This window comes from Penicillium canescens (genome assembly GCF_028828765.1).
Source record: "Penicillium canescens strain IBT 15451 chromosome Unknown utg000007l_segment0_segment0, whole genome shotgun sequence".
Classification (NCBI taxonomy): domain Eukaryota; kingdom Fungi; phylum Ascomycota; class Eurotiomycetes; order Eurotiales; family Aspergillaceae; genus Penicillium; species Penicillium canescens.
The window spans coordinates 1,122,582-1,138,158 of record NW_026703969.1 but is presented as its reverse complement, the minus strand read 5'-3'; the positions used below and the strand labels follow the sequence as shown (position 1 = coordinate 1,138,158).

The window sequence follows — 15,577 nt, the reverse complement described above, 5'->3', positions numbered from 1 at the left end:
CTTCAGTGCAATTGAATGAGATAAGAAAGGTAAGCAAGTTGGAACGCTGGCTATAGTATAATGGAGTGGCATTGGCATGGGGCTCAATTCAATAGATGACGGACCGCCGCAATGCTATGTAATGGTAGCACCTCATCAAGTTGTGAAAACATGGACCGTCAACGTCCCGAGAAATTACACCTCCAGTTTTCTCGCCGATGCCGCAACCCATAAGATTGTTCCCAAGCGCTGTGTAGGTGCTTCTGATGGCTACAGGGCCTGTAATCTCCATACCGTCGCTCCGCCTCTCTCCTCTGTGTCTCCATGATCTCGAAACCGGATGAGTCTCATGGGTGGACTGAGACGATGCCTAGGATGCGGCTGGGGCCTTTATCGAGCCTTTGGATGCCCCGGCGTACGTGGCTCTCAGATACGGAGGAGCGGATCGATGGGGGGGTGTTTCCCGAGGGCTGTCGAGATGCCACTGTTGCTGCAAATCGCGGAGAGTGAGCGGCCGACCTTCCTCAATAGCTTGCTGAATGTTATGAATGAAGTACATCAAGGAGGTTCTTAGCTTGAGCATCAAATGAGCAGGTTCGTTGCAAGATATAACTATCTCTCCGAGGTGGAACAAGCGATTCACATAGTAGCGTAAGAAGGTAGTTCTCGTCGGCAAATCGATTTCTTTTCGTTGTAGGAAAGCAGTTCACCAAAGGGAAGCTCGCTGTACGTAAGGCAAGACTGGCAGTTGGTGCGCATCCCTCCGTGCCGGAAAGGTGGGATGAGGCCAGCGAGCCATTTATGGGGATGCGCGGGCCTTGACCGCCCGAACCTAGACGCATCTTCCTGTCGAAGTGGACACCAAGCCACCGTAGAGGCTGGCTGATAGCCTGCCCTCTCTGCTGTGGTGATCGGGTGAATGGTAAGGACGTCGTGGACCACCACAGGTCCGTGGGTTTCGCCCCGTCGGGTGACGTGCATCACCTCGATCGTCTCCGGGGCCCTGTAGTAGTAGTTCGGCTATATAGAGGAGGGCAGAAGCGGGGATAGGGACGATTCCTGGGTGGTACCACAAGTGACCGGGCCGTACCGTGACCCTATGGGTGCCAAGGCCACCGCGATGGTGCAGGCCTCGGCCACCATGGAGACGGTCTGACCCCATGGTAGATGTCCAGTACCTAAGAACCGTGACAGGGGTCATACTACAATCATAGGTCGCGTTATATCTACCTGGGACCGCAGAGTGGAGGGCTTCAGCTTTCTCCATGCTTCTCTCAATAGGGATTTCGTCAACAAGCAGGGGAGGAGCCAGAGACGTGGGGCGAGCTACGCCAGGTGATAATCTTGCAAAGCTCAAGGAAATATTTCACCGCATCAATGGCCGATCTCAACGATGATTCTCCAGGACATGCGCTCGGCAGTGCGCACTTCGGTGAGGAACGACCTCCGGGCCGCCTCCGTAGAAGCCCCTCGCTTATGGCAGCGTACCTTGACGTATTCTTTGGGCGAGGTTTGGCAATGGGGCGGGGCCATCAAGGTGGTGCATTCTTTCGCTTCTGTCTGACCTTCCAGCGGCTTCAATACGCGGCGGAAAACGCTTTCGAGCTTTTCCGCGAGGCATCGATCTGCTCCCCGTCCCGCTTCAAGGCCCCAGGTGTCCGGCAGCGAGGTAATTTCGTGATGAAAGAGGGCTGAAAAATGCGGAAGGGACTCCTCGGGGACTCGGTGGTGAAACTGGTGGAGGGGTTATCGCCTCAAGTCTCCGACGCTGTCCAAATGCGAACCTTCGCGACCTAGACCGCCTGGCGAGCTGCACACCTTCGCTTATACAACCTCATTGGCTGCGTCATGCTGAGCAGTACTGGCATTTCCTGTCTAGAAACCAGCCGAGGATCTAGGGCGAATTCCTGGGGTACATCGCCCAAATTGTCTCACACGGAAAAGAGAAAAAGAAAGGAAAAGCGCATAGGTAGTAAAACAAATAAAGGGAGGAAATATCCGACCAGACGCTACTTATCCACGGGACATTAGCCCTATTTGCACAAAAGAACTTGTACCTGAAGTACGGACCGTAGACGCGGCGATTTCATCCATATAGGTAGGTAGGGAGAGAAGCGTGGCAGAACCACCGTATTTCAAATCGGCTCCACCCCGCACCCATCTCCGAGGACACGTATAGAATACATGCCTACCCGGAAAAAGAAGTCTCCCTAAGTTAGTTCTCGTCTAGCATCATATCGAAGAGCTTCGGGGACTCCGATGCCTATGCCACTTGACCATTCTAGAGGTGTCGAGTCGGCAGGAGAATTCCTCTTGCGTATTATCTCTGGAACCTTGTGCGTGGGAAAATTGAGGCGTGGCCACTGGTTAGATCGAAGTCCGACTGGCAGAACAACCACCAAAATACCAAAATATAGCTAGGTACCTGAGTCGAACCATTGGCGGAGATAAAGCAGAGAGAGGTAGGCTTTAGGAAGTGGACCCCACTACATGGAAATATATGCATGCACCATGGAGAAGCACTGCGCAGTCGCAGTTCCAATCAAGCCAGTTCATTTTGATCGCAGGCGTATTGGCTAATTTCCTAAACAATGTTATGTGCGTACGTGTCTGTGTAAGAAGCCCGTTTGGGAAACGGAGGCCACGATCGGTATCCGGTGTCACGACCTGAGATGTATTCGTCCAATTGGAGATATCATTGCAACACCCCTTTTTCCTGCTATTTAATTACATTTCCGGGTTCCGGCCCTACTGTATTTCCGATGCTTGGCGAGAAGCATCGGATCATCTATAGACCCGGTTTAATGCAGTATTCGTAAGCGCAATGCTTGACATCCAGAGTTGGTCTTAGTTAAATTCGATCTTCGCCTACATCAGTTGGCGCTACCATATCTTTCTGCACATAGATACGCCTAGCACTTCAAATGCGGTCATCTCCGGTAGCTAGATACATGCAGCAGATAAAGGCGCACTTGTAGAAAGTATTCATAGCACGTGGTTGGAGCGTGAACGACAGCTCTGATGTATTCCAAAATTGCGACCTAAGGATCTGGGGTCGCCGCTTGGACAGAAAGCGCCTATGGTAACCTGCATTGGCCCCTTCATTCCCTTTGTCCTGCTCTAGATCACAACCCCACTTTAGGACTACGCCATCACCACACTTCGCCGAACAGATAGTCATGTATTTCGCGTGGATATTTCCTTTCTATATGTCTTCAAACGGCAATTTTTTTGATGAAGTACCCGTTGGCCTTTGTTTCCACATAGGTCCCCTACTTCATCGTTGTTCCCCCGGTCGAAATTTGTTTTCTTTTCTTTCGAAAAGAAAAAAGTACTAAAATGGATGTAAGTCTAGTTATCATCGCATTTGTCTATAGATTGTGGATCTTTTATTTCATATTGAAAGACAAAAGGGGCTTCCAACATTAATGCTCTAATGGGAGGCGCTCTCAGGCTCTTCTCTTTTAGTCCCTGGGTTGCCGAAGAGCGCCGCTACAGTACCGAAGCCCTAAAAGAATTTGAAATACCAAATCCTTCTCCCGAATGCTACGCTTCACGCGTATGCGGTACATATTCACAATGAAGAAGTGCTCTTTGCAGATAAACACCGTAGAATGTCGCAGAAGCTGGACTTAACTCGTAAATATATTGCCAAAGGCTCAGGAACGCGTTATTGTAATATAGGAGGTTCATGGTACCAATACCTAAGGCATCTGATTACTTCACTTGATATACGTTCCCACTATGTTGAAATTACACGATGAATGACGCTACGGAAGCATGTATGTCAAGGCCAACGAGGTGGTTTAGGTCTGATCTCTCTCATGAGAGAGGGATCCTATTTAATGAGAAGCATTTCTCCTGAACTATACTCTACATGGTAGGTCAATGCTGATCATGAGCTTCATGCTTGGCGAAGTAGGCATTTCATGCCTGGAGATGCCTGGAGATGCCATGAATCTCAACACACTATATATAGCTGCAAAAGTACTTCCTTCTTAGGAGTAGAGACATAAATCATCTCGTTTAGAGACCCTCTGTTTACATGTTCATTTCTCTCTCTCTTAAAGTAACGAGTCGACGGACTTCGGGACCGGCTTCGTCTCTATAAGCCGGGCATAGCTTCATTTTACAACCAATTTTCATCTGTCTCACAATTAGCACCCCGACAAGATGTTATGACAGACGCATCGCTCGATACCACCGACCAAAAGCCGAAGCGAGAACCGTGGGGAGAAATCCACCGCCGGGCCCTTCATCACAATCAATGTGACAAATAAAATGAGACGCTCTGAATTCACATCTGAGCATAAGGCATACCTAGCAATCAATCAGGTATAGCTTATATATACCCAGCCATCCATTTCTTTCTTCTTCGTCACCGCTCCCTTCTCTATTCCCCCACAGAGCCTCTAGCCTCACGGAGGCGACTAGGGTGCCAATATCACCACCGTGCCTCGTTAACAGGCACCATGGTACCTCCGACTTCACCGGCAAGAAAATACACTCGGTCGAAGATCAAGCACGAGCCATTACCCTCATGTGACATTTGCATCTATGCTGTCAGGAGGAGCTACGTTTAATAGTAGAAACTACTGAATTTTTGAAGATGTTTATTCGTGGATATTTGTTAGTCTACGTGTATGCCTCCATAGACCTGTTACCACTTGAGGTAAAAAAGTAAGCCTCAATTGACATAAAACAGAGTGAAAGTCGAACCCAACGTGGTAGTACTGTACAAGCACAAGGATACGCGAAGCCATCCGAAGCTCTTGCTATATATATGGCTGATGATGCAACCATGGAGAGAAATATATCCGCCAACATGCCAGCTCGTATACTCGAAGCCTGTATGTCTATGCATAGTTATGCGGTTCAACTCTAAATTCTTTCCACGGGACAGTAGAGGGAAGAGATAACTAAAGCTACGAACAACATCCAAGAATTCCTATAAAAATCTTCCTATTCGCATGTGTTTTCCAAGATCCTTTCTTCTCTTGTGTCTTCTTACTTTTTTTGAAGCTCAATTGTAGAGCTATTTATCCTTGCAATGGCCTCCCATGTCAACGCATCTGTATATCCTCGCAAGAAGCCAAGGACTGATTTCCTTGCGAATGCTCCAGGGTTAACCATTCTGGTCGTTCCGAAAAGAAGGCCTTCCAGGCCTATCACATTCCGCAGTAATCGAACCCCGTTGTGTTATTGATGTAATCCTCGTAATTCCAAGATTACAACCTCAATGTCAGTGCAAGCGCATAGTCCAGCCCATGGGAAGATTTCCGAGGCCTCAATAATCCACAGGCAGACGCAGGTGGCAGTATACAGTAGGGAATCCTTGCATCATAGATCCAAGGCTAAAGAGGGAAAGACATTCACTCCTTGGAGGATGTAGAAGCCTCAAGTGGGGAGTCCATGGAAAAATGGTCCAGGTGATGGCCGTTGTCCAAGAGGAATCTGATATCTGATATCTGTCGTGTAGTCGTGGCCGACTCATGAAGATTCCTGCCTAGTAACGAAAAATGAACAAAACAAAAAAAGAGAAAACCAAGTAAGTCCATTCTCGGACATGTGTACGGAAGCGGCCTAAGGGAAGGATTTGCGTTCAAGGTGGTATCTTGAACACTGATCCAAACAGGGGAAAGAAAACACCAGGGTTCCACCAGCCAATCATCCCCACCAAGTGCATGTTCCATGCCACACACGCTCACACACCTAGGGGAACTCGAAAAAAAGCCGGGTGGCTACCCTGGCCACATTTCAAACTCCCTTCATCTCCTGATCGACGAGCGAGGAACAAGATGCTAAATATTTCCACCGAGGTGATCAGTAGATTGAGAAATTGGTGCAAATTCGTGTGCGAGTCTGGTAGACGTGAACCGTCGAGTCTGGTCGTATGTCATCCAGCGAGAGAACTAGATATTAAGATATGGTTAGCGAAGAGTGCACTTTAAACAATCTCAAGCCAAGACAGACAGTTGCAATCCGCACTCCAAGCCACAAGCATCTGTGTCTCCTAGGGAGCATTGTTGATGGCTCCTCAATCAATGATCTGTCATCCTCTACAGCCGTCTCATCGAAGAATTTCGCAGGGTAATAAAGCCGGCTCCAAGTTTGTCCTCTAATCAAAAAGTCCTCCGGTAGCTGTTGGGAGGTTGTGTCGTCGATTCGGGGGAACGATTCATCTTCAATCGTTGCAATATTAGTGTCGGGCCGGAGTAAAGTGTTTAGGTAGTTTGCGAGTATCGACCATGGAACTAGCGGCTCGAGTCGTTGGATAGCTGCTGGGTGGAGTGTGAGGCACCACACGAACGCCATGGAGGCATGCACGGTTGGAAGCATGTTCTGGTCGCCGGCTTGGCCAAGGATTATTATCAAGGTGTGAAAAGCGAGAGAGCTCGCGCGGAATGCAAATTGGGATGAGAAGTCGATGTATGGGTGGTTATTTGGGCCATTGGGCGCCGTAGTAGCCGCCCACTGCCTCGAGATAGCATAAGCATCTGCTGTGGTGTTTCCATCGTAAGTGAACTCCGTAGCAAAGGCTCCATTTTTATCGCCATACTGAAAGATCGCAGCGATATTACAGGATGTGATAAAGACGCCTTGCTGTCCCTCTCGGCCTAGCCGGCTAACCTCCTGGCGCAGATTGGAAAGGAAGAACTTCGACCGAGCAAGAAACTGCTCAACTGGCATATGCATAAAAAGAGCACCATGAGCAGCCACAAAAGAAGTGATCAGAGTGTGTCTATCAGCCGGTGCACTCAAAATAGGATTGAACAGCCGGACCATGCTCTCCCGCGCACCTGAAAATGGGCGCACATTGATCAATGCTTTCGTGCAGTAGAAGAGCTGCTGCAAAGTATCCGGACGAGACAACACGGCAAGATGGTGCTGAATTCGACCAGTTTCAGGACATTGACCAGTATCCTGATTGTACCAGTACTTCGAGGCCCCTGCCCAAATGTCTCGGTCCGCAACATCGGTATCTTCCACTGCCATACGATACCGCGCTAGGTCACCTAGGCACTCGATCCAGGTCCCACTAAAATGCGGGACGCTCTCTAGAAGGAGTGTCATCATCGAATACGAGAGGTATATAAAGGCTAACATGTGATCTAGCGAGGCAGGCAGTCTTTTGCGCAACAGTTCCAAGCAAGAATGAATCCCATAGCGCCACATGCGAGTAGGCATAGCATACTTCTCAGCAAGGTGCTTCACGACCGGACTGGCTGCTGGATGCTGTGAAGTGAGAAAAAAGTCATGATGTTCGTGGAGCAGCATTCGGTGTAGCGAGATGACCGTTTTCCACTGATCCTGTGACAATTCCGTTATTGGGGCCATTTGCGAGAGATTCCTGATCACTTCGATGCACTTTTTCTCCACTATGACCAGCCCGGCGTAGATTTCTCTCACTTCATGAATGAGATGTTCCTCGGCGATGGGGTTAGTCTCCAACTGTCTAATCATTTGCTGGTTGTCTTCCTGAGGAATAGCCGCAGAGTCCACCTTGCTCATGTCGTGTTCGAGTGATCTCTGGACCTGATACTGTGGGCTATCGTGAGCCCCTTGGAGATCAGCAGCCATTGTGTTGTAACCAGCAGTAGGACCTGAGTGGGATCTGCCCAACTCGGGACGCGGTGCATGGTTGCATGCTGACAATTTTTTCTGTCCGGTATTTTGATCAACCTTTGCTTGTTTCTGTATATCCTGAGGCACAAATTCTCCCGTCGGGGAAGCTGACCCTAACAAGCGCTGTTGCGTTTCCATAATGCCAATTATCAGGCTACTATGGCGGGGAGTCTTCCTTTGAGTGCCGTGGGTTTTGGCTAGTGAAATTCCCCGTGCCCTTGTTCTCCGGTCGGGAGGAATTTCCTGAAGTGCGGCTCTGATATCCGTTGACTCAATCTGGTGCGAATTGAACCTCCTGATAGATTTAAAGCAATGAGTTTGAAGGCAGTGGTAGAGAATAAGACCCCTTACCTGGTGACGTGTAAACAACTTCCAATATTGTAGCCAGTCCTTTTTACTGACAATTTCAATACAACTAAGCTCAGTTTGCGGAATCAAAGTATATAATTGGCCTCCAATAGTACAATGTAAGCTGACGCTTGATTACAGACTTTTTATATGAATAATGTGGGCTTTATAGGGGTCGGAGGCAGTCGGCCGTCTACCACCAGCCCATACACCCGGGTGTGCGATCACTTTAATTACAGTACTTTTTTTCAACTTATCCTTTGTCTCAGTCTATCTGACCCACTCTCTTTATAGGCAGCCTCATTTAACAGGGTGCCTTCGATGATTGGTGTTTCTACATCGGCTTAACAACCAACATTGACGTACACATGTCAACCACGGAAATCACCCATTATTAGCCGTAAAACTCCCGTTCACTCAAGCTACTAGAGCCAATGGCTTTTCAGGTAGCATGTATCCCATAACAGACGCCCGTAGAGATTCATTCAATGGATATTGAAGCGTACAAGCAAAGTAAGCTGAACTGACCAAATCAAGTTAATATAAAAAATACAGCACTACCCACATCACGCATTCACCCGGGTATTTGTTAAAAAGGGCAACTACTAGGCTGTCATGTAAAAAATGGCGGGATAGTGGGTGGAAACTCTCCCTATCACATTTCTAGGAGCGGTGAAGTAATATCAAAACCCGCAGGGCAGACCGGACAAGCGCAAACTTGATCGAGAAACTTGTCAACACAGGCCCCTTGTATAATATTTTTGACAAAGACTGGCTTCCACAATCCTCTAGGCACCCAGTTGTCTAGACAATATACATGAAGTGTGGAAAGCGAAGTAGGAGTTTACGTCAACCTTTGCCCGGGTGAATTTTGAATTTCTTTGTACGGCGTACGTGGGATATCCGCCTTTCCGCCAAGAATAGCCTCAGAAATGATAATCCTACATTGATTCCACATCTACCATGCGGTAGTTGCTGTCTTTTCCTGGCCTTGGGCAGGGACGATGGGAATTGTGACTTCCAGAATTATGAGCTTCGATAGGGTGCTTTAGATGGGCATACTTCTGCTGGTTATTTCCACACACGTCGGATGTGCGAGAGTCGAATGAATAACTGCCACATAAGAGCTTTCTGAAGTTCCCGTGCTCCATAACCCAAGACGCATTACACCTAGGGCTCAAGTCTCAGTACTGTTACTCTGAATTCAATTTCCATCAATGATAATTTACGTTGCTTAGTGCTTTTGCATTGTATTGATAGCTTTTTTTACACCTAAACACTCGCACTTCAGCTAGCTCCGAGGGCTATGAGTGTGAGTTCCCAGGACAACAACTGTCATGAGAGAACGATATTGACCACCGAAAGTTCAGTCACCGGTCCGTTTGCAACAATGGACGAGCAGATACCTGATGTGAATGGATATGCCAGATCTCTTATTAACGCGGTCGTTAGATATACTGGTACTCAAGACAAGCTTACGACTATCGTTTGCATGACCTGTGGGGAAAACTTCACGTCTTCTTTTGCTGATGTGAATGGAACTGTCCAATATGGAAACCTCAGAATGTGGGAGTGGGCTTGTCCTTATGGCAGTGACATTTATATTTACATGAGCTGTTATAAATACTTAAAAGACCATTCGCAGCACATCACGGATCAAAGCATGGTTTTGGAATTGACGACAGCAATGACAGAGAAGTTGTCGAACTTCAATCCTGGGCCGGCACTGAATCCTTATTTTTACAAGACAGTCATTGCAATACGGGGGGTTGACGCGAAGGCCCTTACTGTTCTACGAGACGTGCATGGCTGAACTTGATATTGAGAACATAAAACTAGAAATCCTGTGAACGTGTGGATACAAATATAGAGCCAAGCAATAATTCGAATATACCCTTTTCCTACATCAACGGGATACCGGTCTCCGCAATGGGTTATGGCCTTTCGACTGACATCGAGGATTTCGGAGGTAGCCAAATTCTGTCCCCTGATCTCTTTCGGCCAGCCAAGAAAAATGCAAATAATCCGCCTTGTTTTCCATTGCTTCCACCCATGTCTTGAGGGCAGGACGATCGTTATTGGGCGAGTCGGGGAGAGGGCTGGGACCGTGGAATTGGGGAACCGAAAAGATGCTTTCGAAAGGAGGGTTGTAGGTATTGTAGCCATGACGAAGACCGTGTGTAATGTATTCTGGGACGCTTTAATTTTCTCCCATAGAACCAATTGAAAATATCAGTCATGTTGCAGTCAATAGAAGACGAAAGGGATTGCTCACGACAAAAACAGCGCACGATAAAAATACAGGAAAAGAAACAGACCCGGAATACCAATCATCACGCATTTTAGCAACCATAGTGCTGAGTATGTTCTTTTCCCCTCTCAGTTTCAGCAGCCTAACTGTTCTTGAGGCTGTTGTGCTCGATCGAGTTCCGTTAGGTGAAAGAGGCTTCTGCTGCTGTGTGTATACTGAATGACCAGCCAGATTCAGTCGAGTGGAGGGCTTGACGCGAGGCACCTTGAAGCGTTGATGGGTTGAGCTCTTCGTTTCTTCGGAACGAAGCAATCGACAGGAAAGACAATCAGTTTGGTTGAGATGGCGACTTACCTGAATATATGAAGAGGATGGAGGGCGAAGACTCCCCAAGGTGCTGTCTCTTCTGCAGTGGCTAAAAGCAGCACAGGGCTTTGGTGGGATGGATTGAGTAATCCGAGATCGGGTGCTGAAGGGGGCAGCCTGAGTTAGCCGGAACACCTTTGTCCGTCCCGATCAAGACCTTTACCCACGCAACAAATTGATTGCAAAAATCAGGGCTGACAACCTTGACGATGGATGTGTGATGCAAGCTTTTCATCGCAACCAGTTCACAAAATGGCAAGCTCACGTGTGAGAAGGCGTGAGCAATCAATGCTGTGGACAACATGGCGGCACATGGAGCGTACCAGCTCAACTCATACTTACACTCAGACACAAAGCATTTTTCGCAGAAGTGCTTCTTTCTTTCAGCACAGCTTCCTTTTGCATACTACCCACTTGTCTCTGGCCTTGACTGTGAGATAAAACATGGGGGTCCAGACCCCTCTGGCTTAATCACGACTGCATCATATCAGTTTCAGAGTGAGCTGTGTACCTCTGGTCACTGGAGAAACGTTCACTTTTCTATCATACTGACATCCATCTATACATAGCCCGCAATATCCAACTTCGCGAAAAAGCTCTCCAGTTCGATTCGTTCCATTGATATCGAGAAGCCGTACTCCTCCAAAATAATCTCCCGCTTCAAATCAAGCCCCTTTCACGATACCAAAAGAGGCGTACTTGCCAATAATAGGTGGCCCTCAGCTTTCCTCGAAAAGCGAATTGGTGGCCTCATTGATGTACAGGTGGTTGACCGGCGCAGAATAGCCTATGAGCTTCCTCGGGGAAAGCGCAACAATCGAAAAACATACAATTCAGCAAGTCGGTTTCCGCTTTCTTCGCGATCCCTTTGATACAATGGGCATGCAAATTACCAGCCAGTGAGAACCAGAGGGGCGCATTTCAACCCGTTGATCAAACTTGCAGGGTTGCATTTACACATGATCATTGTGGGGTGAGTTACGGTTACAGTGAGGTGGAATCGTAGCTGTGGGGGAAGATCGTTAGATATAAAGAAAAAGACCACCCTTGACTCTAGTCTTTTCAGCCAAGAGATGGCATAAGGGAGGTTATAGCAACTGTGTTGATATGAAGCGTCTAATCTTTCGTCTTTGACCGAGTTCATAAAACCAACCCCCCACCCGGTCGTCCGAATAGGAGCACCAGTTTGGCAAGTAGTCCATGACACAAGCATAATTGAACGCGAAGAAGTAACATTGTAGAATTGCAAATCAAATTATTTCAGTGTTTCTGTTCCAATCCCCATTTGTCACATTGTAAGCCAGTCATAGATCATTGAAAGGTGTTTCGGACTCTAGGTTAAGATATTGTGTTCCCTGCGTTATTATTCCGAATCAGCCCTGATATTCACAGGAGTGGACGAGTGTACGTACCAATTCCTCCATTTCACGTAGGAGCAGGAGTTTTTCCACCTCAAGGATATCTTGGACCTTGATATCAGAAGACCACAGAACTTTGCGGAGCTTCAAGAACGGAAGCTTTGCGACTTGGCTTCCCTGTAATATCCAATAGAGCGCCCTGTAGGTATCTGGGGCAATCAGTCCCAAGTTCTGGAAATGTATATTGAACTCACATACCATCTCCCTCCGACTCCATTGAATTGAGGCCCGATGACGACATAGTCGGCAGTAGGGGGCCGGCCACCCCCTTCCAGAGTGACACGATATGTGCACATGTCTTTGGATCCAAGTTCCATAGAACATCACAATAAAGATACTCTCGGAATCGAGTGCCTTTCGATCTAAACCTTGTCAGTATCCTCCTCAATTCCTCACATTGTTCCGTCGAAAGTCGACCATTGACCCATGAAAAAGTTATCCCCTCTGATATGTAATTGCTGGAGCTAGGTGACGACAGTCGGTTTCTCTTAATTGGTCGCGCAAAATGAGGGTTCGGCTCGTTGGGCTGGAAGGGAACATAGCTGGTATCTTCCTCATTCCGTTTCCTCCTGTGTAAATCAGGTGTTAGCTATGTCATTATAGAAAAGAAGCAGGTCTCTAACTTATTCTGCTGCGACTGTTCCTCGGTTATCATTCGCGAGGAACTCTGCACATCGCTGGGATTTGCCCTGTAGAATGAAGCTGCAATGGAGAGGTTCGTGGGCATTATGCGGGCATGCCCATCAACCTCCTGAAACATAGAACCCGTGCAACCACAAAGAGATTTTTCAGCCGATCCGACCTGGGAGGAAAAAGGACGTGCTTCAATGCAATTATACATGTATTGTTCAACATTGTACGGAACGATGCTGTGTGGGTTCGACCCAGTGATACATAAATCGGCCTGGGCTGGACACCTGGTGAAGTTCTCGGAAACTACCCATGTAGATGGCCCAGAGACAGGGTAGACCTGATAAAAAGGCCAGTCTTCGTCGTTCGGCATGATCTCAAGGCATCCAAATCCTGAGATCATTCAGAATGGAGTTCAAATCAGGATGGGAAAGCCGGAGAGCAGGTGTGTTAATGTTTTGAAAAGCCAATATGTTCGGATAATCGGACTTGACGCGCACGCTACAAGTCCCGAGGAAGTCGAATCAGAGGTAAGACTCTCCTTTTGAATCCCTTAGCAGATGTTACAACTGCTTTGGGTCAAGGTCTGAACCCTGTGGTGGTCCTCAAAAGAGAAGAAGGGATAGTGGGAAGGCAATGGCTATCCTAGGCCTCTTCACGAATGTAGGTTATAAAATGGCTGAACAAAAATGAGTCGACTCAGGATTCTTTCCAAAGGTTTGCACGCCCGAAAGAAAGGAAGCATGCGAGGTTTGCTCCTCCGATCAGCTGGTGGGAAGAGACGGATTAATACCGCCTGTTTTTCGGTCACGGGACACCGGATACCGCTCCTTTTCCATATACGGAGGGATCTGCCTAGCCTACCATGCGCCGTTGTCACTCTCATTTCATTTGCGCGAGGCTTTTAATTTGGATCCTGCACTAGACGCAAGTGACTAGGCGCGCCATGACCCAAGCTTCAAAGTTACAAGGGCACAGGCAACCCCTGCCTGCATCGTATTACGAGATCAAATATAGTCCCACTTAGCGTCAATCCAAGGTTTTTCAAAACGTTACCGAGCTTTGGAAAGATACCGCGATACTCTGGGCGCTTTGGGGTGACATGTTCGAGGAAGTGGCTTGGTAACCGTTGATGGTGCTTCCTAATACATTACTTAAAGCCTGGCATCTATTTAACGCGAAATATTCATTGACTTCAGATGAAAAATGCCAACTGCCATATTGCCTTCTTCTGCCGCCGCCTTTACGCCACGAGCGCGGCCCATAGTTGTGCTGGGGAAAAAGTCCCCTGGTTGATAGAGACTTTCAAGCGAGTGAAGCAGCCTAGGCGATCTTTGAACAATCTCAAGCAGCAAACCAGCTACCTCATTGAGAAACTGGCATCAAAGAGCGCAACCTGGGCATTGTGCTCGGTGATGGTGGAGAACGCACCTGGGATCCAGCCATGGTGCTCTGCAATGCCAGAAAGCCGGCTCTGGATGATCCATGTCGAGGCATATGTCGTGCATGTCGACATGGTCTCACAGAGAAAAGAGGTGGCTTTTAAGTTAACTGAAGAAACGATCACTAAACTGAGGAGATCCTATGAAGAATTCCAATCACTTGATGCAGCTACATACAGGTTGAAGTGGCCACAGATGCAAACTCAACTGGACAAATTACACGACGAGTTTGTCGAAGCCGTCAACAAGTTCGTTTACCGGACCGATGTCAGAGTTCTGGAAGGACTAGAGGAAGACGGCTCCGGAGAGCTACTAGGTGGTTGCAGCATCGATGTTAAAGCAGCCATTCTCAACCTTTTCGCGCCATTGATGCCTCCCCCGCATGTGGTACATTTCTTGTACCCAGTAGTTCCATGTCTCGATGGGACTGAGCCCGGCGCACAAAGACCTATCCACCCGTTTGAGGAAGACCAGTCGTGGAGTACTCAGCCAAAAGTTCGCACGTCGAACACCGAAAACTATCCAAGCTCGGGTGCTGGTCTAGACATCAGGTATGCCGCAATTTTCCCGGTAGCTTCCGTTGGTAGCCCGCTTTACACTAGCGGACCCATCTCAGCGGTCGAGCCAATTTCTCATACGCCAATGTATAGCTCAATCGCGGCAGCAGACGCGGAGTCATTTGGTGGAAGCCCTTTTTTCTTTTTTTGAGTCTTGGGCTGAAAGTGGTCCCTGCTGCCTGCGTGCCTTGGACGGTCGCATTCGAGGCCGTTTACTATATATCTCCGAATTGAACGGGTCTCCATCGAGGCATGAGCAGGGAGCAGGCTACTGGAATCGGAGGGACCCACAAACAAAACTGTGGAATGAGACATTATTCGGAGATATCGGAGGAGATATCGGAGGAGAAAGAGGAGGAGGGTAATGGGTTCGTGCTTCGTGGTGAGACGGTATCCTGAGTGTATATTTGCAAGATCAGCAACTTCTTTGTGTACTTAGTATGCTTTGCATATATTAAAAGCTCGTGAGGTGACAACGTCTTTCAATCAAACGCAACCAGAAAGGCTGCTCTTGCGGCATGCCTTGTGGTTACTTTGCTTGCGCAGACGAGCAGATGCGAAGCATGATGCCGTTTGCTCAGTGTATGTCGGGAAGCCTATCTTGCTTAGCCTACTATTATGTCGTGGGCTTTCTGGAAGGCAAGTTAGAGGTGAACCCATAGGGTCACGGCAGTAGCAATAAAGGGATGTAGTAGGCGGAAAAGGAGGAAGTTCGATGAGCTGACGGGCAATCTTAGATGCAAGGCGTATTAGCAGTTGGACCTGGTTGATGCTGATTTTTCAAGCACTGACTCACTGTACCTAGTCCTGAATCATGTAATATCCGATAGACTTTAGGTAGGGCATGGCGGCACAACAGACGGCTTCGAGCATAGTCTTCTACACCCATGAGGTTCAATTCTGTCTTCTTCCCTTGGTATTCTCTACCAAGTTTAAAAGCGCCTTTTCAATATCAGGAGC

General features: G+C 48.0%; 5 protein-coding genes across 5 annotated transcripts; 2 read left to right on the top strand and 3 right to left on the bottom strand.

The window, feature by feature from the left end:
* Positions 1–618: 618 nt before the first annotated feature.
* N7446_010693 (uncharacterized protein) lies at positions 619–1,141 on the bottom strand (the record flags this gene model as incomplete). The annotated part of the gene is made up of 2 exons (XM_058519436.1): positions 619–999; positions 1,070–1,141. The coding sequence occupies 2 exons, from the start codon at positions 1,139–1,141 to the stop codon at positions 619–621; spliced, it is 453 nt and encodes a 150-aa protein (XP_058368274.1).
* A 215-nt stretch (positions 1,142–1,356) lies between these two features.
* N7446_010692 (uncharacterized protein) lies at positions 1,357–1,674 on the top strand (the record flags this gene model as incomplete). The annotated part of the gene is made up of 1 exon (XM_058519435.1): positions 1,357–1,674. One exon carries the CDS (start codon positions 1,357–1,359, stop codon positions 1,672–1,674), a length of 318 nt encoding a protein of 105 aa, XP_058368273.1.
* Positions 1,675–5,732: 4,058 nt separating this feature from the next.
* N7446_010691 (DNA/RNA-binding domain) lies at positions 5,733–7,560 on the bottom strand (the record flags this gene model as incomplete). The annotated part of the gene is made up of 2 exons (XM_058519434.1): positions 5,733–5,891; positions 5,953–7,560. 2 exons carry the CDS (start codon positions 7,558–7,560, stop codon positions 5,781–5,783), a joined length of 1,719 nt encoding a protein of 572 aa, XP_058368272.1. The 3' UTR covers positions 5,733–5,780.
* A 4,314-nt stretch (positions 7,561–11,874) lies between these two features.
* Positions 11,875–12,284, bottom strand: N7446_010690 (uncharacterized protein; the record flags this gene model as incomplete). The annotated part of the gene is made up of 3 exons (XM_058519433.1): positions 11,875–11,925; positions 11,983–12,127; positions 12,187–12,284. 3 exons carry the CDS (start codon positions 12,282–12,284, stop codon positions 11,875–11,877), a joined length of 294 nt encoding a protein of 97 aa, XP_058368271.1.
* A 1,533-nt stretch (positions 12,285–13,817) lies between these two features.
* Positions 13,818–14,768, top strand: N7446_010689 (uncharacterized protein; the record flags this gene model as incomplete). Its single annotated transcript, XM_058519432.1, has 1 exon — positions 13,818–14,768. One exon carries the CDS (start codon positions 13,818–13,820, stop codon positions 14,766–14,768), a length of 951 nt encoding a protein of 316 aa, XP_058368270.1.
* Positions 14,769–15,577: the final 809 nt, after the last annotated feature.